Below are 19,304 nucleotides of genomic sequence, written 5' to 3' on the forward strand. Positions count from 1 at the left end.
AACAGGTTGTTGGATGCCATTTCTGCTTCCTTCAGCAGAACTCAGCTGTTTCCCCAGTGTTTGTGCTGAGCCAACATTACACTGAGCATATCCTAGACCTCTTTTCAAAACCTGGAAAGTTTAATGGTTGATAATTAATTTAAAAAGCCTTAATGAATCATTTATTCCTGCTATATGCGGAGTAGCTGCCACTCCAAGCACTTTTGTCCTCTTTGTGGCCTCAACACAACATCTAGACAGGCCATGTGGTGAAAGCATCTTAGTAATGACACACTTAAAGTCATTATTTACATAAAGTATGCCTAATTAAAATGTGGCGCCATGTACAGACAGTGAATGTTGCACTCGCCATAATAATAATCGTAGTACTTGTCAATATTGGTAACTGACCTGAAATAAGGGCATAGCAGTTTAATATGGTGCAAAAGGAGCAGATGAGCTGATTGAAGGCTGCTGGTGTCTGGTTATAGTACATACGTTTCATAGAGCCAGAAAGAAGGTCACTAGTTGAGAGAAACAGTTTCAAGCTAATTTCTGCACATAGATTCTTTTAAAGTGTGCAAGTCACTTAAGTATCTATAAAATAGTGGAGGGTCCGCAAACTTGGTAAGTAGTTTAATATAAATAATATAATATCAATAGGTGTGATTGCCAGTTAAGCCAAAGCAACAATGATGTTAACAATGTTTGTATCGAAAATGTATAGTCTCAAAAGATTTCTAACCTCTGCATCCAGAACAGACAGGTACACAGGCAGTAGTACTGTATGTAAATAAACCCTGCTGTATGTTGACTTGATGCAGGACGTCAGTAAGCGCATGTCCCTGCCCATGGACATCCGCCTGCCTCCAGAGTTCCTCAAGAAGCTGCAGCTGGAGAGTGAAAACTCACCGCTCTGCAAACCTCTCAGTCGCATGTCTCGCCGTGCGTCACTGGTTAGTGCTCTCTCTCTGTCACTACACATTGTACTGTATCTATTTATTTATGGCATATTACAAACTCGTATTGACGTGATTTAGTAACCACTTCATCTAACACTTTATAGGCTTATAAATAAACCTCATATGAATCTAATTTTAGCAATTGTATTGGCTTGTTTATTTTTTTATTTCTGAAGCAGTGAACGTCTCTGTTCATGTTACAGAGCATATTTCCTCTCTGCAAAAGACTAGTTCTTTTATCTTGCCTTCTTGTTATGATTATTTAGTTCTTTGTGTGTCAATATTATAATGAGTCCCTCGTTTTCTTAATTTTCTTATGATATTTTCCCCAGTTTTCTATTAAGAGACCATTAAGAGGATTTGTGCTTAATTAACTTATAAAAACATTAACTAATGTCTGCAAATGTGACCTTTTCCCAGGTGTAATCAGAGGAGGGAGTCATAAGAGATTAGTTTGTCTTTTTCTTTTTCCCTCTAGTCTGATATAGGCTTTGGGAAACTGGAGACGTATGTGAAACTCGGCAAACTGGGTGAGGTACGTCCCTACCAATTAGTCACAAATTCACTTTTTCTCTTTTAACATTTATCAGATGGTCAACGAAGACAGCTGGTTCAGTGAGGGATTAGTGCTCCACTTCTACACCCACACTGCTGCAGCCACTGAGCAATATAAAATATAAAATAAACCATCTCCATGGTGTATTCTGTAAACCATGTTGACCACGAGTTGTCTGCGAGACTTCATTATACTTATCAGGCTGCATATGAGTCAAACCACTCGGGGGAGACGACGTCTGTCAAAAAGGGTACGGTAGCTCTGCTGATATGCCTAAACAAGACAAACTACACTATGCGTGCGTCTGGTTTCTTGCATTAGTTCTGCGTGGCTGGCGCAGCTTAACAAGAATAAAAACAGTGTTAAATCTACATTCACACCATGTGCTTAGATGCGTTGCTCTCCGTAGGATCACAATGCTCGGACGTGCATTGGATGAAGAGGCCATTAAGATCGCACGACACGGATGATGCACTTAAATCCCAAACCATTTATTTGAGAACGGTTATTGCCTTAAGGAGTGGGGAATGATTAATGACAGAAGCTGTCTGCATTAGTCTCAGTCACAAGGCTTAGCAGCAGATAGCAGTGGAAAACATTTTGTCTCTTTACTGCCTGTGGTTAATATACAGTTATTATAACACCTAATACATACTGTGCAAAGCCAGTATATGTTTATTTATTTATTTATGTGAATGATAATCATGAGTGAGAAAGATGAGCTGTGATAGTCATTAATCAAAACCTCAATAATCAGATCCTGAAGAAACAAATATGCTTTGAATTAAAGGTTTAAATCAGAGCCGGTTTAAAGATGCTTGCATTACATAACGTTTTGATGCGATTTGAGGTTCAAGCTTCTGGCCTCATTTAGTCAGGTGGAATTTATTATTTGTTAATCTTTTTGTTTACGTGCTACAGTATAGAAAATGAAAGTAAATAGGCAGTGAACAGATTCCAATCAAAGTAACTTCATTATTCTCCTCCTAATAATATCAAAAAGGCATATCTGCTGTTTTTTTAGTATATAATATTATCAGAAAGTCACACATAGTGTGTATGTGTGTGTGTGTGTGTGTGTGTGTGTGTGTGTGTGTGTAGGGGACGTATGCGACAGTGTTCAAAGGGCGAAGCAAGCTAACAGAGAACCTGGTGGCGTTGAAGGAGATTCGACTGGAGCACGAGGAGGGAGCGCCATGCACTGCTATCAGAGAGGGTACACACACAGCAGCAAACACACACACACACACACACACACACACACACACACACACACACAGCAAACACTCTGATGTTCAGTCAAGGTTGAGGGCAATGTGTGCTGCCCTCAGTAAATAATGATTCTATTTTTAGATGAACTAATTTAAAGAAGTAATTGACTACAGCACATTTTAATCTTCCTCTTTCATTTAACTGAACACTCCTTTACATGTGGGCTGTTGCTGTGTGACTTAGCATCTAAACTGGGCGTGTGATGGAGTTCCCTCACACGGGTCAATCAAAGGGAAACAACTTAATAAGACTCAGAAACTGGTTTGAACTTTTATTTTACAAATTGCTGAGGAAAGAATATAGAAATGTTTTAATGTACATAACAACATACAGTGTCATGTCATAGAACATTTTGCCACCACAGCAATAACTGTCTCCTTACAATGTCCTAATGACCTACATTAAAATTACAGGCAGAACTGGTCAGACAGTTGGTCATTTCAAAGCCTCAGGTGACAGTGTACTGACACATTGACCTCATGTCCACCTTGCATGTACATGTAATGGACATGTGTTGGTGCATTAGTTCATACATAGTTGTTATGAAATGACCTCTTCAGTTTTTTCAGATAATTCTCCTTCGAGCATCAAAGATAGACTGAGACAGATGTGACACCTTCTAAAAATACAATGAATGAATGATCTTGTGCTTTTCTTCTGTCCTTAAAGGAAAATGATGTTATTTTCAAACTGACCTATTTCCCACAGCTGTGGCTATTTTGACTCTGGTGATTGTGCAAACTTTCCACTTGCCACCTCCGTTGAAGAACTGAAGGTGCACAAGCTTCCTACAGCTTTCCAGATAAACAGGATTTTTACATGAATCATTTCAAACATTTGTCTCTGAGACAATCAGGAGCCACCTGGAAATGGACATTATGGCTAAATTCATAATTGACATGCAGGATAACTTGCTGGCTTTCTTATCACACGGAGAGCTGACTGTTTGGTTCATCTGGCCTTCGGTCTTTAGTCTTTTCGTCCAGTCAATTTTGAGGAAGTGAAACAGAGTCTTGAGGACACTGATGTTGATCAAAAATAATTAGTGAGCATTGATTGCGCACAGATCACAAATAGCACCATTTCATTCACAAGTTGCACATACATTAGCAAATCCTGCATCCCTCGTGTGTCCTTCCATGAGTCGAAAGTTTAGTGTTTCTTTTGATTAGTTAAATATATAAAAATGAACTTTAGAGGGAGTTATCTCTCGTAGCAAGTCGCAGCTTGCATGTTTGGCAAAAGCCGCAAATTCTTTAAAGGAGCTATAAGTTTTGCTTTCGCTACATAGTTAAGATTAGCATTAACAGCTGTTTAGTTACCAGTCTTGGCAAGAGCTTCAGCCATTGTTGCATTTACAAGACAAGAAGTTATAACACGCCCTCTGAGCAGCGCTACTTCTTCAGGATAGGCTGGGCGCTACAGAGACTCAGTTGGAATTACATTGGAAAGTGACGAGACGGGCCGACCAGACCCAAGCTAGCTGGTTAGCATGCTAACTTCAGTAGAAGAAAAGCAGTGATAGAAAAAGAAGCAAAACAATAGGACAGCTGATGGCGAGTATAGGAATGAAGTTTGATGCTGAACTAGCTGTTAATGCTAACGTTGGCAATGTAACAATAGAAAGACGTACAAATAGCTCCTTTAAACCTCAGTTAATCCAGATCTGCATTTGGGTTATGTTAAACCTCAGATACGATGTCCTCTATAGTGGAGTTTAGGTGATCTCTTCGGGACACAGCAGCTGGGTTTATTGACCACATGATCCACATGATTTTGTTCCAGACTACACAAGTTTATCCTAAACCTTAAATAATAGCTAAGCTGCTGTCAGAGCAGCAGGCGTTAGAAGATTGTTTTGTTGTAGTTTCTATTGGACTTGTTTCTACTGTTGGAGAGGCTTTTGCGACTTTCGTCTACTTCCTTTGTCCACACAGTATCTCTACTGAAGAACCTGAAGCACGCCAACATCGTCACGCTGCACGACATCATCCACACCGACCGCTGCCTCACACTGGTGTTTGAGTATCTTGTGAGTACACTGCAGTAACCAGGCGTTCTGAAGCTGTCGGCCTCAAATACAAAAGTGCAATATGGATAGATCTGACAGTGAATACTGTAGCTTTTGTCTTCCAGGATAGTGACCTTAAACAGTATTTGGACAACTGCGGGAATCTCATGAGCATGTACAACGTCAAGGTGAGCCACACACAAGGAAGTGAGTCAACAGCAGCTGCATCAGATGTCAGTGACGCAACCAACCACATACCAAAGACAGACAGGGACAAGTATTGGATAGATAGATAGATAGATAGATAGATAGATAGATAGATAGATAGATAGATAGATAGACAATGTTATTTTATGCTATTACATTAAAGTGGCAATCTTGAAGATTTCAGTCTTTGCTGATTTGGCGACACCTGTAGATACTAGTGGTGTAATACAACAGGTCAAAGAATTCTGGCGACAGCAATACAAACAATTGTTGTTGTAATAAAGAAGTCATGCAATGTTTGACCTTTGTCTATCATTCTGTGGGCAACCGTGGTCTGACTTTATGCTGCACACAGCATGAGACTGCGAACAGCAGTGCACAGTGAAAGGTTTTGATTACCTAGCTGAGAAGTTGGGGGTGTGCAGTTCTTCATCTAACAACTCACTGTGGCTGCTACTCCTTCTGTTACTCTTTTATAAAAGCCAGCTCGTGTTTTACCCGTTAAATGCTTTTAAATGTTCAGTTTGTATTAGCAGCAACTTAACCTTTTCCAGGAACATCAGTGGGCTATAGGCTCAATCACAAGTCAGTGTCAAGTCAGTGCAATAGATGACTCACATTTAATTTATCTAAATGAAAATCTATGAGATTGCCACTTTAAGATTACCAACGTTACAGGGCTAAGCAGCTGAAATATTAATGCAGAAGGTCTTTTGACATCACTTACTGATGCCCTGAAAGTTGAAAATGACAAAAACTTATTTAATGTTAAAAATATACAAAATATTGTAAATAAACAGCAATATATTTCAATATGACTGTTTTTTTCTTTTTTTGGTTCACGTTGTTTGGTTCATTTTCCTACAGATCTTCATGTTCCAGCTGCTGCGTGGTCTGTCCTACTGCCACAAGAGGAAAATCCTCCACAGAGACCTAAAGCCTCAGAACCTGCTCATCAACGATAAGGGCGAGCTTAAACTAGCTGACTTTGGTAGGAAAACAGCACACTCTCTCTCTCTCTCTCTCTCTCTCTCTCTCTCTCTCTATATATATATATATATATATATATATATATATATATATAAAATGCAAATGTGGTTGTAGAAACTTGTTTCCTGCCACAATCGCTTTCTAGTTATATTTTACTGCCACTCTGAGATCTTCTCTCTTGATTACTTTAGCACCTTTACTTCCTGTATCCTAGCAACTGTGCGCCTCTCTCACTCTGAGTTTTTTCAGTTTTGTGCTGGAAGATAAACCCACCAAAATTCCTTGGCTGTTTAATTTTAACTAAACGCAGCAAATGAGCCGATAGAGGGACTATTCCAACATTTTTCTTTGGTGACACTGATCTGTAGTGAACTCTATGCCAACACAGTGTGTAAAGGTTAAGGCTAAGATGCTATGATGTGTGTCTGCACTGATACACTTGATATTTAATGCAAATAATGTTTTGTATTACACCTGTACTGACACATAATACTTGTCATTTCAAGGGAATCTTGGTACAAAGATAGTGAGAGTGAAAGAATATTTGCACAATTCTGCCGTTCTGCTGTTACTAAGGTTTCGCAACCTTAAACCCTGTGTTGTTCAGGTCTGGCCAGGGCCAAGTCCGTCCCCACTAAAACCTACTCCAATGAGGTGGTAACTCTGTGGTACAGGCCCCCTGACGTGCTGCTGGGCTCTACAGAATACTCCACACCCATCGACATGTGGTGAGTAGCACATGGATATTTGATCACAGTGCACCGAGCCCCAGTGCCACAATGAACATCTGCTCACATTGGTGCACATACTGCACTGCGACGACTCACTATGTCCTGTGACTGAGCATCTCAAAAGTGAGAGCTGAGGCCTTGAAAGCCTAAATGGAGATAGTAAGATATTATACAACATGCAGCTCGTTCTGTAGGTTTAAATGGGATGCAACAGTTACTGTATGTATTGTGTAGATTTTCATATTTGTGTTGAGCAAGGCTGACTCTCTGGAACTAATTCAAGCTCATCTGAATGTAAGGCTGAGGATTTCAAACAATTGTGTGCCTGGTTCACTTAAAATACGTAAAATATATAAGACACCATATAGGTCAGGGTCCTCCATCGCCATGTTCGTCGTCTTTAGCAACGTATAAGGTGGGAAAAACAACATTAGGTGGGTGCAAAGTGACATAGGAAAGGAAGAAACCTTCCTTGGTCAAAGCAAATCCCCCCAGAGGAATCTTCTCAACTGTCATTCCTCATTCATCCACCAGATACCCTCAGATTTTCCCTCCTGTCCCCGTTACCTGACATCCAAGCCCACCCACACACCTGTTCTCAGTTTCCCAGTTATCCAGCTAGTATTTAAATGTACCTGTTTTACCTGCTCCCCCCAGATTATAGTGTATTCTCATTCCTCTACCTCTCTGCCCGTCTGTGTGTTTCCCTGTAAGTCTTCATCATCATGTCATTAAGGTCTCCTCACTGTATCTGCCTGCTGTGTTTGGGTCCTCCCTGCCTGTGGTCCGCGCATCAAATGTGATGTAGTTTTTCCCATCTCATTAGTCTGACTGCCATCTGATAAGTATGTGTTTTTTCAAGATTCTTCCAAAAACAAATTCTATGAGCTGCTCAGTAACTTTTCTTATCATTACTTGATGTTTTAGTTTCACTGATCAGACCGATGTGACATTAGAGGGGTGTTTTCATATTGATCTGCTGAAGGAGGAAAGTTTCTCTTTGCCGAGTTTAACATGTGAAACTACCATTATTATTTACAAGTTTAAATATTTACATCTGCATCTTTTAAAACAGTCATGGTAACCTCCTGAATCCATCTCTGTAGTTTTCCTCTTATTTACCTCAGTCCTCCTCGCCTCTGGTTGGTTAGTTTAGCGAGGTGCGACTTGGAGACAGGAAGTTGTGTTTTTGTGAAGCGGGCGAAATGCGGAGGGAAGTAAAACTGCTGCTTCAAAAGTTAATCTCGTCTTATCAAGAGTGATCCAAACTGCCGCACATCGAACGATCTTGTTACACATCTAACCTAATACATATAATCCATGCACCGTTATTGACCAATGCTTTTAACTTCAGAAGTGTCCCAGCCAGGGTCTGTGCTACTTGCAGCGCATTTCTGTATTTGATTGTGTTGTAAGTATTTGAAGCGCATGTGTTGGCAAATTAATGAAGATGTTTTCTGAATTTGCTTTTGTTTTGTCTGTTTCTCCAAGTTACAGTGCGTTGAGCTCTCAGGGCCACCGTACATATGCAGTGTGGAAACTTACAGCGCACATACACTGTGAATGGACTTTTCAGTGAAGTAGGAGACATCTTGTGTTCAACAGTAAAACATTTGAAAGAAAAGATATTTGCATATTCATGGAGTCTGGATTTTTCAATGAGTGATTAGCAGCAGATGTAATTTTAAGAAAAGTTTGACCAGTTCATTTAACTCTTAGTGGAATAAAGCAGATCAGACTCAAAGCATAGTCATTTTATATGTCTTAAAACATGTTTGGGGGGATCTTTAAGGACTGTCTTATGTAGTGTAACAGTCTTTGATCAGAGGTAATTGTGGCCATTTGTATAAAGTCAATAAGCTACAACAACTTTAACTGCGATTATCTCATTTTTCTCAGGGTTGAGCTACACAATGTGATTTTGATATGATACTGAATATGGAATCACAAATATTGATAGCCACACCAATACCTTTATTTTCTTACTTAAGCAGCTAATAGACTCATGTAGAAGAGAGCAGTGTATCACTGTTATGAGGTGAATTTGTCATCGGGTACTTGTGAATATATTTTCATTAAGTTGCCAAACATCAGGACTTAGTTTTTACTTTTGTCTGTTAATGATATTTGTGTTAAAATGCAGGACAGTTTTAATGGTAAATACATTCATGTTGTGTGAATTCTGTGATCGCTGCACACAACAGCAGCAGAGAAGCAAAAACCAGATGCAATAAACAAACTTGATGTGCCCAGAACATCATCTGATGTGCGGGGGCTCAGTTTGCTTTGGCATTGATCCCAATGACGCTAGTATCAAAACTCAAAATGAGATTTATTGGTATTAGCGCTGATACTTTAAGTATTGATCCGCCCACCCCTAATATTTACACACACAGGCGGTGCCATGTAGCCTCAGCCTGGATCTGAACAGAGCAACAGGGCGACCCAAAGCACACAGGGTCCTCAACACCCGTCCCAGCCCTGGTACTGGAAGATGCTGTTACTTGGTGAATTAAATAGATATCTAACAGCTTGAGGATAGTCCAGGATTTCCAGGAATCATGCATATCTATTAAAATCACCCAAGTTGTTAGCAGAGAGGTGAGTCACTAGTCACACAATGAAGCGTAATTCATCTCCATTCGCTCTATTCATGTGTTTCTGCTCAATAGCAGTTTGCCATGGTGAGAAAACCGTGGCTGTCTAGCAACACGACAGCCTTTTATGAGTTCACCTAGCTACGTATCCTCTCATCAGGCCACACGGCACCTCCTCAACACGCCACCCTGGGTGGAACAAAAGACTGCAGTGTGACCACTCACACCATACGTGTTTGCACTTATGATCGGCAACACTTTGAAGCGTGGTGTGTTTGTTGAACGGGGCCTCATGTACAGTTTCAATATGTAGGACTTCATCTCCCACCTCTTCTTCCAGGGGCGTGGGCTGTATCCTGTATGAGATGGCAACAGGTCGTCCCATGTTTCCGGGTGCCACTGTGAAGGAGGAGCTACATCTCATTTACAGGCTCATGGGTAAAAGAACAACAACATATAACAATATCTTACAGGCCACACTAAAAAGTGATGTATGATGTCAGAATAAGTATTGTAAGTCTCAGCGTCCTGAGAGAGTAGATGACCACGTATTTCCTTTGTTCTTTGTCTGTCAGGCACTCCAACGGAAGAGACTTGGTCTGGTATCAGCAGTAATGAGGAGTTTGGGTCCTACCTCTTCCCTCAGTACAAACCTCAAGCTCTCATCAACCATGTGCCCAGGTATCGCTAACAAATCTCACTGTCTGTTCAGCTGAGGGGGGAGTGAAGGAAAAACTCAAGAGTGAGAGTCTGCAGCCATGCTAGCTGCTCTGTTAGGCTCAACTTGCACACAACTAAATGCTAATGTTGGAATGCTAACATGCTCACAGTGACAATACTAACATGCTGATGTATAAAGTATGTTTACCATGTTCACCACCTTAGTTTGGCATGTTGGCCAGTTGTGGAAGTACTCTACATATACATAAATACACTGCACTGCAAATTCAAAATACTACTTGAGTAAAGGTACAAAAATATTAGCATTGAAATATACTACAGGTAAAAAGTTAAAGGGCTAATTTTGAGCTACTTTATAGTGCCCTTAGTTTAACAGACTGCTGAAGTGAAGTTCTGTATTTATCCCAAACATGAGCTCAGGTCCAAAAATAGAAACTCTAATTCTGGAGATTAATGTCAACAGGACTAAAGAGATTATTATTGTACCATTGCATTTTTATTTATATTAGTGTGTTGAGTTTTATACTTTGTTGTTTTTTGTCACAATATTTGTTGTAGGATAGCATTCTTCAGATTATTCTTGTTATGTTATCAGTATCAGATTTATTCTTTCCTGGAGAATCACAGTACAAGCTGAAGTTTTTCCTTTGTGTCCATCAGGTTGGACACAGAGGGGATTGACCTGCTGTCTGCTCTGCTGCTGGTATGAGACAAAAGCTCAATCACCTTCACACACATGGATTTGAGACAGACCTTATAATTTATTTCACAGACAGTCTGACTAATCAGCTGCTTTTTGTATTATGATTGCAGTACGACACCAGGAGCAGAATCTCATCTGAAGGCGCTCTACGACACCCCTACTTCCTGAGTCTGGGGGATAACATACACAATTTGGCAGACAGTAAGACACACGCACACGCGCACACACACACACACACACACACACACACACACACACACACACACACACACACACATAGAAAAGAGGAGCTGCCTTTCCGGACCACAGCACAAAGGCTAACACAGTTCAGCACATTCACAAGCATGCCGCACCTACACACACACACACACACTCACTACACACTGTACACACTCTATAAAAACCTCTCAAGTGTTTTTGAGGTCCACAGTTCTTGGCAGCTCCGACTGTGAAAAGCAGACTGCACTTCTCCGGTAAATGTGTTAATTTTCCATCCCAGCAGTGGCCTTTTCTAAAAATCATACTTGAATCCTGTGCTTTTTGGTCATTTTACACAATTGCTCAGTTCAGAAGGACAGAACACGCTGTTTAGAAGCTGTGGGGTTTTACCGAATTAAACTTCTGACCAAAGTGACGCAAATTTAGCCCCTATTCTTTTTCTATGGGATGTAAGCACATCATTCAAGATGATATGGGACTGATCAAACATGAAGTGGTGCATGGCACAAAGTCAGTTCAATTGTTGGAGAATGTTTTTGGTTGATGATAACGTTTGCAAAAGGTCGCTAGCTTGTGTCACACCCACCACGACGATGTTGCACGGGTTTGTCTGCTCTATAAGATGTTACTGTCTGTGCTCAGGTGATTTCTGATGTAATCGCCACAGTTTCCAGATCTAGTTCCAGCACCTCTGATGTGCACAAATATAAATGACAATCCGTAAAGCAAAGAGCAGAATCTGTCACTGCACTGTGTAATGTAAGTTTGCAACGCAGCAGTTAAATTTTGAATACTCTGGCTTGGTATCAGGGTAAAATATGTTCTGTTTGATCTTGTCTTTTTGAAAGCAGATGTATATTAACACAGTACAAGTAAGCAACTGATTGTGTTCCACAGCTGCTTTACCTGCATTCAGTTACTTTTCTTGCATAATGTACAGTTTAATAATCTTTACCCTGCAAACGACTGTTTACTCTTTTAAACATTTAACCTTGTGTGATAATGTTAGAGAAGTGTGAACAGCAACAAAAGGTTTGCCGACTTATAGCAGAATTTCAAAGTAACATCTACACATTACAGCATAAACATAGTTAGAGTGGAACTATACATTTTTGTTTTCAACAACACATTAGTAATCACATTTGTGCATTTGTCTTAAAGTTTGCATGTCAGGTTGGAACCTCTGGGTTGTATGATAAGGGGGGTTGTTTTAAGCGCATGTCTCGTTTCCAATTAGAGGCAACATACAAAGACTTGTGTCTGTGCTCGTCTGTCCTCTCTCGTCTCTTTGTTTCAGCTGCCTCAGTGTTTTCCCTCAGAGAGGTGCAGCTCCAGAAGGACCCGGGCCACCGCAGCTCCGTGTTCCAGCCTTTGGGTAAAGAACATGACATGACTTCACCACAAACTTTGGTCAAGTCACTGGTCGCCGCTCATTTCTTCACAGTTATAACAGTCCTGCACATGGACTTTGTTCCGCACATTATGTGTGTACAGCTTTCAAACTCCTAATGAGAAGAGATTTCTTTTTCCTTAGTTTCTCATAGAGTTTAGTTTTGTCTACATGTAAGACTGACAAAAGTTTCAAAGCAAGTGTGAGTCTCTAATGATAGCTATGGGAACAGCATTGCTCCTGACCACAACAATCTGAAATGCTAAAGTGTCAGCAGAGGTACTTTGCTAATTGGCTAAACTCTGCAAGAAACCAGCGCAGTTTGTTTACTCGGACACAAATAAAATACCACAGACAGGAGTCTCACAGGAACGGGAAAACTATGAAAATAAACAAGGAGTTGTTTACATATTCAATTTTCACTCTAATAAGCTCTTCATACACTTAATAAATCTCCCCATGGCTTTATTTTCACCTGTGTAGGCTCATTTAAAGCAATACTTCGAATATTTAGCAAGTAGCATCAAACTGATATCGGTAACATGAGGAAAAAATTGCTGCTTGTTAACAATGAATTATCACCATTTTAGAGGAAGTGATATCTTGCTTTGTCTCTCTCTCTCTCAGGTCGAGGGAAGAACCGGAGACAAAGCATCTTCTAGAGGTCGCACAGAGGAGGAACAGAGACACACACACACACACACACACACACACACACACACACACACACATAGAAAAGAGGAGCTGCCTTTCCGGACCACAGCACAAAGGCTAACACAGCTCAGCACATTCACAAGCATGCCGCACCTACACACACACACACACACACTCATGTGCACTCACTCATTCCCATGGCAGCTGACCGTGGAGACACACAGGGTTTGTGGAAATAAAGGTGTACTGCACTTTGTCTGAGCTGAGACACACTCTCCCTACGCACACACACACACACACACACACACACACACACACACACATATATTTGCACACATTTGCACAATCAGCGACAATGAACATGCTGCCATTACTCAGTTGCACCAGAGACACCAGAGATTAAAGTATCCTGCTGACACACACATACATTTTAACCCAAGAACAAAAAATTGGGCCACTCAATAAAACTGCTTGACATACTACCACCATGTATCATTTCTATTCAGAGCTCAGCCAGAGCTCTGGCCATCTAAGGTAGCTACCACATCTGGAACCATCAGACAGGTGCAGGTGTGCAGAAGTATTGCCTGACACAAACACCACAGAGACAAACAAAGAGGAGGGTTGTGGTGTGAACGGAGGTCGCTTCAGTTTTACATAAAATCTAATGAGGTTTTTTTTTTTTTCATTTTCAAATTTTGCTAATTGTTTTGTCTTGATAATATTTAGGCGCATCTCTAAACCAAAACACCAAGATGTAGCTCAAAGATACACTCTCTGATTTTTGCTTTAGCATCCAGCGGTGCCTCCAAATTTAACAGCATTCAACAGTGGCATTCTGGGATTTGCTGGTTCTGGTAATTTAATGTTCCCTGAACTGTTCACGTGGGCTTTATGTACATTTTTATTTCTCAGCATGAATATCTAAATGGTGTTTCAAAGCCTTCTTTGTGTTATAAGGAATAAACATCTGATAGAGAAATTCATAAGTCAAATTTAAACATAATGAATCTGGTATACTGGAATTAGCTCATAAAATGCCTCATTTGTGGTATTAGGCGCTAGCTGTGTAACAAACTCAGGGTGTGTATCTTTACAAAGAGAGAGCACATTAAACTCTTTAGGAACTAACAGGCTAATTACAGAGAGAAATGTAATCATTAGCCTGCAGACCTCTCAAACAAACAATAAAGGTTCAACCTCATACTGTATGTAAGCTAATGCACAAATGCGTTAGCTTACAATGGTTAGCTACCTGGATATGATAGCTAGCTCATAATCTGGCGCAATTTAAACTAAATCAGATTTATCTGTGATGAAATGTCAGAAGGTTCCCCCAGTATGGCAGCTATGGGTTTATGTGATGTGACCTGACAGTCTTGAAGTTGTAAATACACAAATACTCCAGACATTGAAATAGTAGCAACACACTGTTCATCTACGGTACCTCTCCTCACATGAGGCAAACATTTAACCTACCATAGAATCTGACTGCTTCATGAATATATAACTTCAATGGATTCATGTCGACAGATTTGCCTTGCTACAGTGGCCCCGTGTTTCAGCGCAGTGTGGGGTTTTTTTTTGTTCCATACAGTGTTAACAGCTGACTTTCACTCCAGTTTTTGAAGTTGCCTTAGTAAACTGTGCATGATATTTTGGCTTGTGAAGAATCTATATTTGATCTAGTGTAGCCAATGTGTTAGGAGGCATTTGCTTTGTGTCTGTAAATAACTCACTATGAGTGTATGTATTTCTTAGTCTCCTATTTGCACAAACCAAAAGTGTCCTCTGAAGCCTGCTCCCTTCCCTTTGTGTCTTACCTAACACGTTTTCAAAATATGACCCCATATTGCACCAAAACCCTTTAAACTTACACCACTAAAAGTGTGGGAAAGTGTGTTCTGCAAGTACTTTCTCGTAGCAACTTACTCTCAGTAGGAGTAACCATTATCCCTTATGTTTTGCTCAGCTCTATTAGACCTGTTGCCGGGAAGCTGCTTTCAGCTGTAGATCCACAAAAGCCAGTGTGAAAAAATACATATAGTAAAAATTCCACTCAGCTGTTAACAGACACAAATGTAAAAAATGTAAAAACTTGCCCCTCTCAGTTATTTTCTGACTTATTGGGATGATTGAGCCCAGAGGTTATGCATATGCCCTAGATGATGGTGATGGTGGCTTATGGCAAGAATACACTCTCCTCTCTGCTTAATCTGCCCTAACTCTGTCTCCACCCTTTCCCTCTGTGTCCAGCTCTGGGGAGTGGTCGTAATGTAAACCAATGACAAGGGGCTGGGCCCAGCCTGTGGGGCATGATCAATGTCTGTTAAGTTAACGGTGCAATATGAAAGAGACACTATAAGTCTGTATGGAATACAATAGTGGTTCTCTATCACCATCATTCTTCCAGTCACTAAAATTGTGCTGTGCTTTTCAGCAGACTTACAGATATGAAGTTGCATTTGTTTGCTTATTTCTTGAGTGGACCAAACATGTTTTATAATTTGATGTAGTAATATAAATGGTGGACTGGTCATGGACTATTTCCTTTGTATATAATCATGATTCGATCCATAGTATGTGTGTGAATATTAGGAGTAATGCAGGTCATAAGAAATGCTATGTGAAAAGCTACTGCTGTAGATTTTTTAAGACATTTGAAGACATTCAGTTGTGACTAATTCATGGGGAGTCCAGGCTGAAGTTAGCCTCAAACAATTTTGTTTATTACTGTTGTGGATAATGGAGGACGGACTCTCCTTGAAAGCTGTAGTTTTGTGAAGAATGGAAAAAGAAAGCTTTAAAGAGAAGTTGAAATCCTGCTTACTAAATTATGCTGTTAGATGATCCTACAAGAACTCAGACTGCAGCATACAGACCCCTTCCCAGGCATTAAACCACTGTAGGGTCATTCACACATTGAGAATTGTTAAGGTCATTGTGGAGGGCCACTTCCTGTAGGACAAGACTCAGCACTCTACAAAGGACGAGATGACACTGTAGCTACCATCGCTCAACAAAGGGGTCAAGTACTTGCTATGCTGTCTTGACTTCCCTTCCCATGCAGTTGATGACGCATTCACACCTTGACTTTTGTGACTGTAATAAGTCTTAAGAACCGGGTTATGCTAGAAAAGAACTCGTTTTTATGGCCAAAGGGGTTTAGTTGTTGTTAGTTGTTAGTTGTTAGTTGTTCTGAGTGGCCACACTCAAAACCACAATGAAAGGGTGATCCTTTTTAACAAGACCAGATGTGATAATCTTTAAACTACTACTGTTCAAGTGTACTATGTACTGTGGCAGCTCAACAACTTTCACATGAATGCCATTTGGCCAAAGTGCTTGTCAGATCATCAGACAACATTTAAAACCCCCTCACCCTTCACCTTTACAACACCAGATTTGGGCGACAATATTCTGAAACAACAGACGATCTGACAAACACACTCACTTCACAGAGTTTTTTCTATTCTTCACACAACTTGAATCACTCATTGTGTACAACCAAGTGCAATGCCATGGAAGCCTTTGAGGAAAGACTACAGAAGCATATGTCGTTATCACCAGTTGTACAATTCATCATGTTTCACTCATCTGTATGATGGCAGGCTTTTCACCTTGCCTTCAAGTGTGGCTGTTTATGAACACTTTTGCCTCTAGACATGGTTGGACACTTTTTACGAACTACATCCTTGCAAGCAAACCTTGCCCCCATAACATCCTTCGTATGCTCGGCTCTGCAAATGCACGTGCATACAAACCTCTGCAGTTATGTAGTTGCAGATCTAGCACATGCCTTCCAAAATCTGAAACATTGCGGTCTGTAGCCATGCCAACTGAAGTGCCTCTATGGTGATGATTTCTACCCCTGACTCTATCACCAGAAATCAATAAGAACACATGTGCAGCCTGCACAGTGGCAACATACAGCCACTATAAAAGTTTTAGAACCATCACATCCACAGGAGAAGAGCATCACTTCCCTTGCCTTCTCCTTCTACAACAGCCTGCTCATTTACCGCTGTGTCACAGTGCCCGAGATGACAGCGCAGTTCAGTACTCAGTGCTCAGTTCAGTGCATTTCTGTACCCCTAGTGACAGAAATGTACCTTTATGTCCTGGTACAAAAATATACCCACTGGAAAGGAACAGAAGTGGTACCTTATTATTTTTTATGTCTGTTATTTCTGACTGTATTTTGATAGGTGCAGTGAAAGACAGGGAATGACATACAACAAAGGGTCATAGGTCAGACTTGAACCCATGGCCGCTGCAGTTAAGACTAAACCCATGTAATACGTGCTCTACCAGGTGAGCCACCGAGGTGCCCCCAGAAGTGATACCTTATGAGGTACAGCTCAAGCAGTATTTCATTTGGTACCTTTATGAAGCAAAAACATCTGCCTAAGTTCACAGACAAAAACATTTACAGTTACTGACCAAAATTTATTTTAAAAACTGACAATTAGTTTACATCTTTTATCAAAGTCAACATTTTATATGTAAACTAATCCATTTTCAGTGCATTTCATGTATTGTTATGATAGAACAATGATTTGTCCTTTAAAAAATGCTTTTCAACATTAAGATGAAGCATACGACATAAGATTAGGAGCCATGCTCTAATCACTGAGTTCAACCAAGCAAAATTTCATTTAGGTTTCACACACAAATGGAAATTGAATTGAATGGAAATTGTTGCCTATTTTATTGCAACAAACCCAATTATCTATTTAAAGCAAGATTGTGTTATCACTGATTTGCAGCATCATCTGTCTGTACCTTAATCTTGTTAAAAGAACCATTATGTACCCTTCGCTGTCAGCAATGATTTTGTACCTCTAAAATTAAACAAAGATCCACAGTTATCACCCTAAGGACCATTTTAGTACCTTACAGTACAGTACAGAACTTTTCTGAAAAATGTACCTTTGGCTGCAAAAACAAAACCCTTATTTCTCTGTGTGTTCAAACCGTGCAGAGATTTTAATGACTCTCACTTTTAACATCTCTCAATGTGATACCGACCCTACGGAAGTAGAATTCATTGACTCCCAACCAGTCAGTCTGAACTGAGGAGGCCTGTCAGATGAGCAGCAAAACGTCCTCAGCAAGTCTACAGCAGTTGGTCTTCATTTAGCACTTCTAGATTGATTGGATCCACAGATTTGAACAGGTCATCAAGTAGCAAATGAATGACATTTGAGACTGTTCAGGGAAGCCAGAGGTAGAGAGGCTAGTATTCAGAGTGTTGATGGTTTGACCCTTAGAAGCAGGGCGTGTTCAGCTGCCCTAAAGCCAAGCACTGAACCCCTAAAGCAATCAAGCGCCAGACTGATTTGAAGAGTCGTACGTGCGAAGGTCAGGAGATTTATGTTTGTGTATAAGTAAAAGTTAAATGGCCGCTGAAAGTTTTTCTACCTCTAAAAGTGAATGAAGCTGATGGAAGAATAATGTGTTGACCATTCAATCCTTTGATCAGCAGACAGTGATCACCAGTAAAGGTTACAGCAGCGAGAAGAAAGAAATTCAGGGCAAACCTCCAGGGACTTCAGAGAGATGTACATCTGTGGGTGTTACACTTCCAAACCTCCCCCTCCCTTCCCTCAGTGGCAGAAGTATTACTTTGTGTTTAGTTGTGGTAAATGAAGCTATTTTAAATACTGTAATGAAAAAGAAATAATATATATGTATTTTAACAGATGTTTTCATCTTACTCAGTGAGTTTTATGCTGTATTAAAAAAAAAAAAAACAATAGAGCACTTAAAATAAAATAAAGAAAAGACCTGCAGATTATGTCTAAATGTTTTATAAAAGATAAGTTTAGATTTTGTATGAGATGTGATATTTTGTGTGATTTGTCTACGCGGTTATAAAATGAGAAATTGAATGTACTGTGACTGCCAACTGGCATAAAATTGATTCAATAATTGATTAATTAATGAATATATAAACTATTAAAACTCTGGAAAACACTCAACTGTTCAAAGTCTCTTTTCTTTTTATGGCTACTTACATAGTTATTAAGAGGTTGTTCTTGACGTATGCAGTACAATGGCAAATTTACAATAACATAGATGGCCACAAGATGGTGCTATTGGGCAACAACACATCATCACATCATCATAGGAAGTCAATGCACAGTTTTGTTTTTAGTTTTTATGGACACTGACTTGTAGCTCCTAAAACTGCTATAACCCAAGCAAATGAACTGAATTTTCTTTATTCCATTTTATTACTATATTCTATTTTCAAAACAAGGTAAATACATGATTACAATCCTATACACTTCATGTAACTTGTTACTCAATGTGAGGCTTGTGGTCACAATTGGCCTGAGCGGGAATA

At 40.0% G+C, this 19,304-nt stretch overlaps 1 protein-coding gene across 1 annotated transcript in view; it reads left to right on the forward strand.

Annotated features, from left to right (window-relative positions):
• The window catches only part of cdk18 (cyclin dependent kinase 18), a 57,167-nt gene extending 38,236 nt beyond the window's left edge, over positions 1 to 18,931 (forward strand). Inside the window, exons 4-16 of the mRNA XM_023424752.2 lie at positions 804 to 935; positions 1,420 to 1,476; positions 2,599 to 2,713; positions 4,707 to 4,801; positions 4,906 to 4,968; positions 5,855 to 5,978; positions 6,585 to 6,705; positions 9,646 to 9,743; positions 9,881 to 9,986; positions 10,647 to 10,689; positions 10,800 to 10,890; positions 12,206 to 12,283; positions 12,926 to 18,931. Coding sequence (XP_023280520.1) covers positions 804 to 935; positions 1,420 to 1,476; positions 2,599 to 2,713; positions 4,707 to 4,801; positions 4,906 to 4,968; positions 5,855 to 5,978; positions 6,585 to 6,705; positions 9,646 to 9,743; positions 9,881 to 9,986; positions 10,647 to 10,689; positions 10,800 to 10,890; positions 12,206 to 12,283; positions 12,926 to 12,960 — 1,158 coding nt within the window. The 3' untranslated portion in view covers positions 12,961 to 18,931. The remainder of the gene's footprint in view (positions 1 to 803; positions 936 to 1,419; positions 1,477 to 2,598; positions 2,714 to 4,706; positions 4,802 to 4,905; positions 4,969 to 5,854; positions 5,979 to 6,584; positions 6,706 to 9,645; positions 9,744 to 9,880; positions 9,987 to 10,646; positions 10,690 to 10,799; positions 10,891 to 12,205; positions 12,284 to 12,925) is intronic.
• The last annotated feature ends 373 nt before the right edge of the window (positions 18,932 to 19,304 follow it).

The sequence above is a fragment of the Seriola lalandi genome, unplaced genomic scaffold (genome assembly GCF_002814215.2).
Source record: "Seriola lalandi dorsalis isolate HSWRI2012SDOR001 ecotype SW California unplaced genomic scaffold, Sedor1 jcf7180002054748, whole genome shotgun sequence".
NCBI lineage: Eukaryota > Metazoa > Chordata > Actinopteri > Carangiformes > Carangidae > Seriola > Seriola lalandi.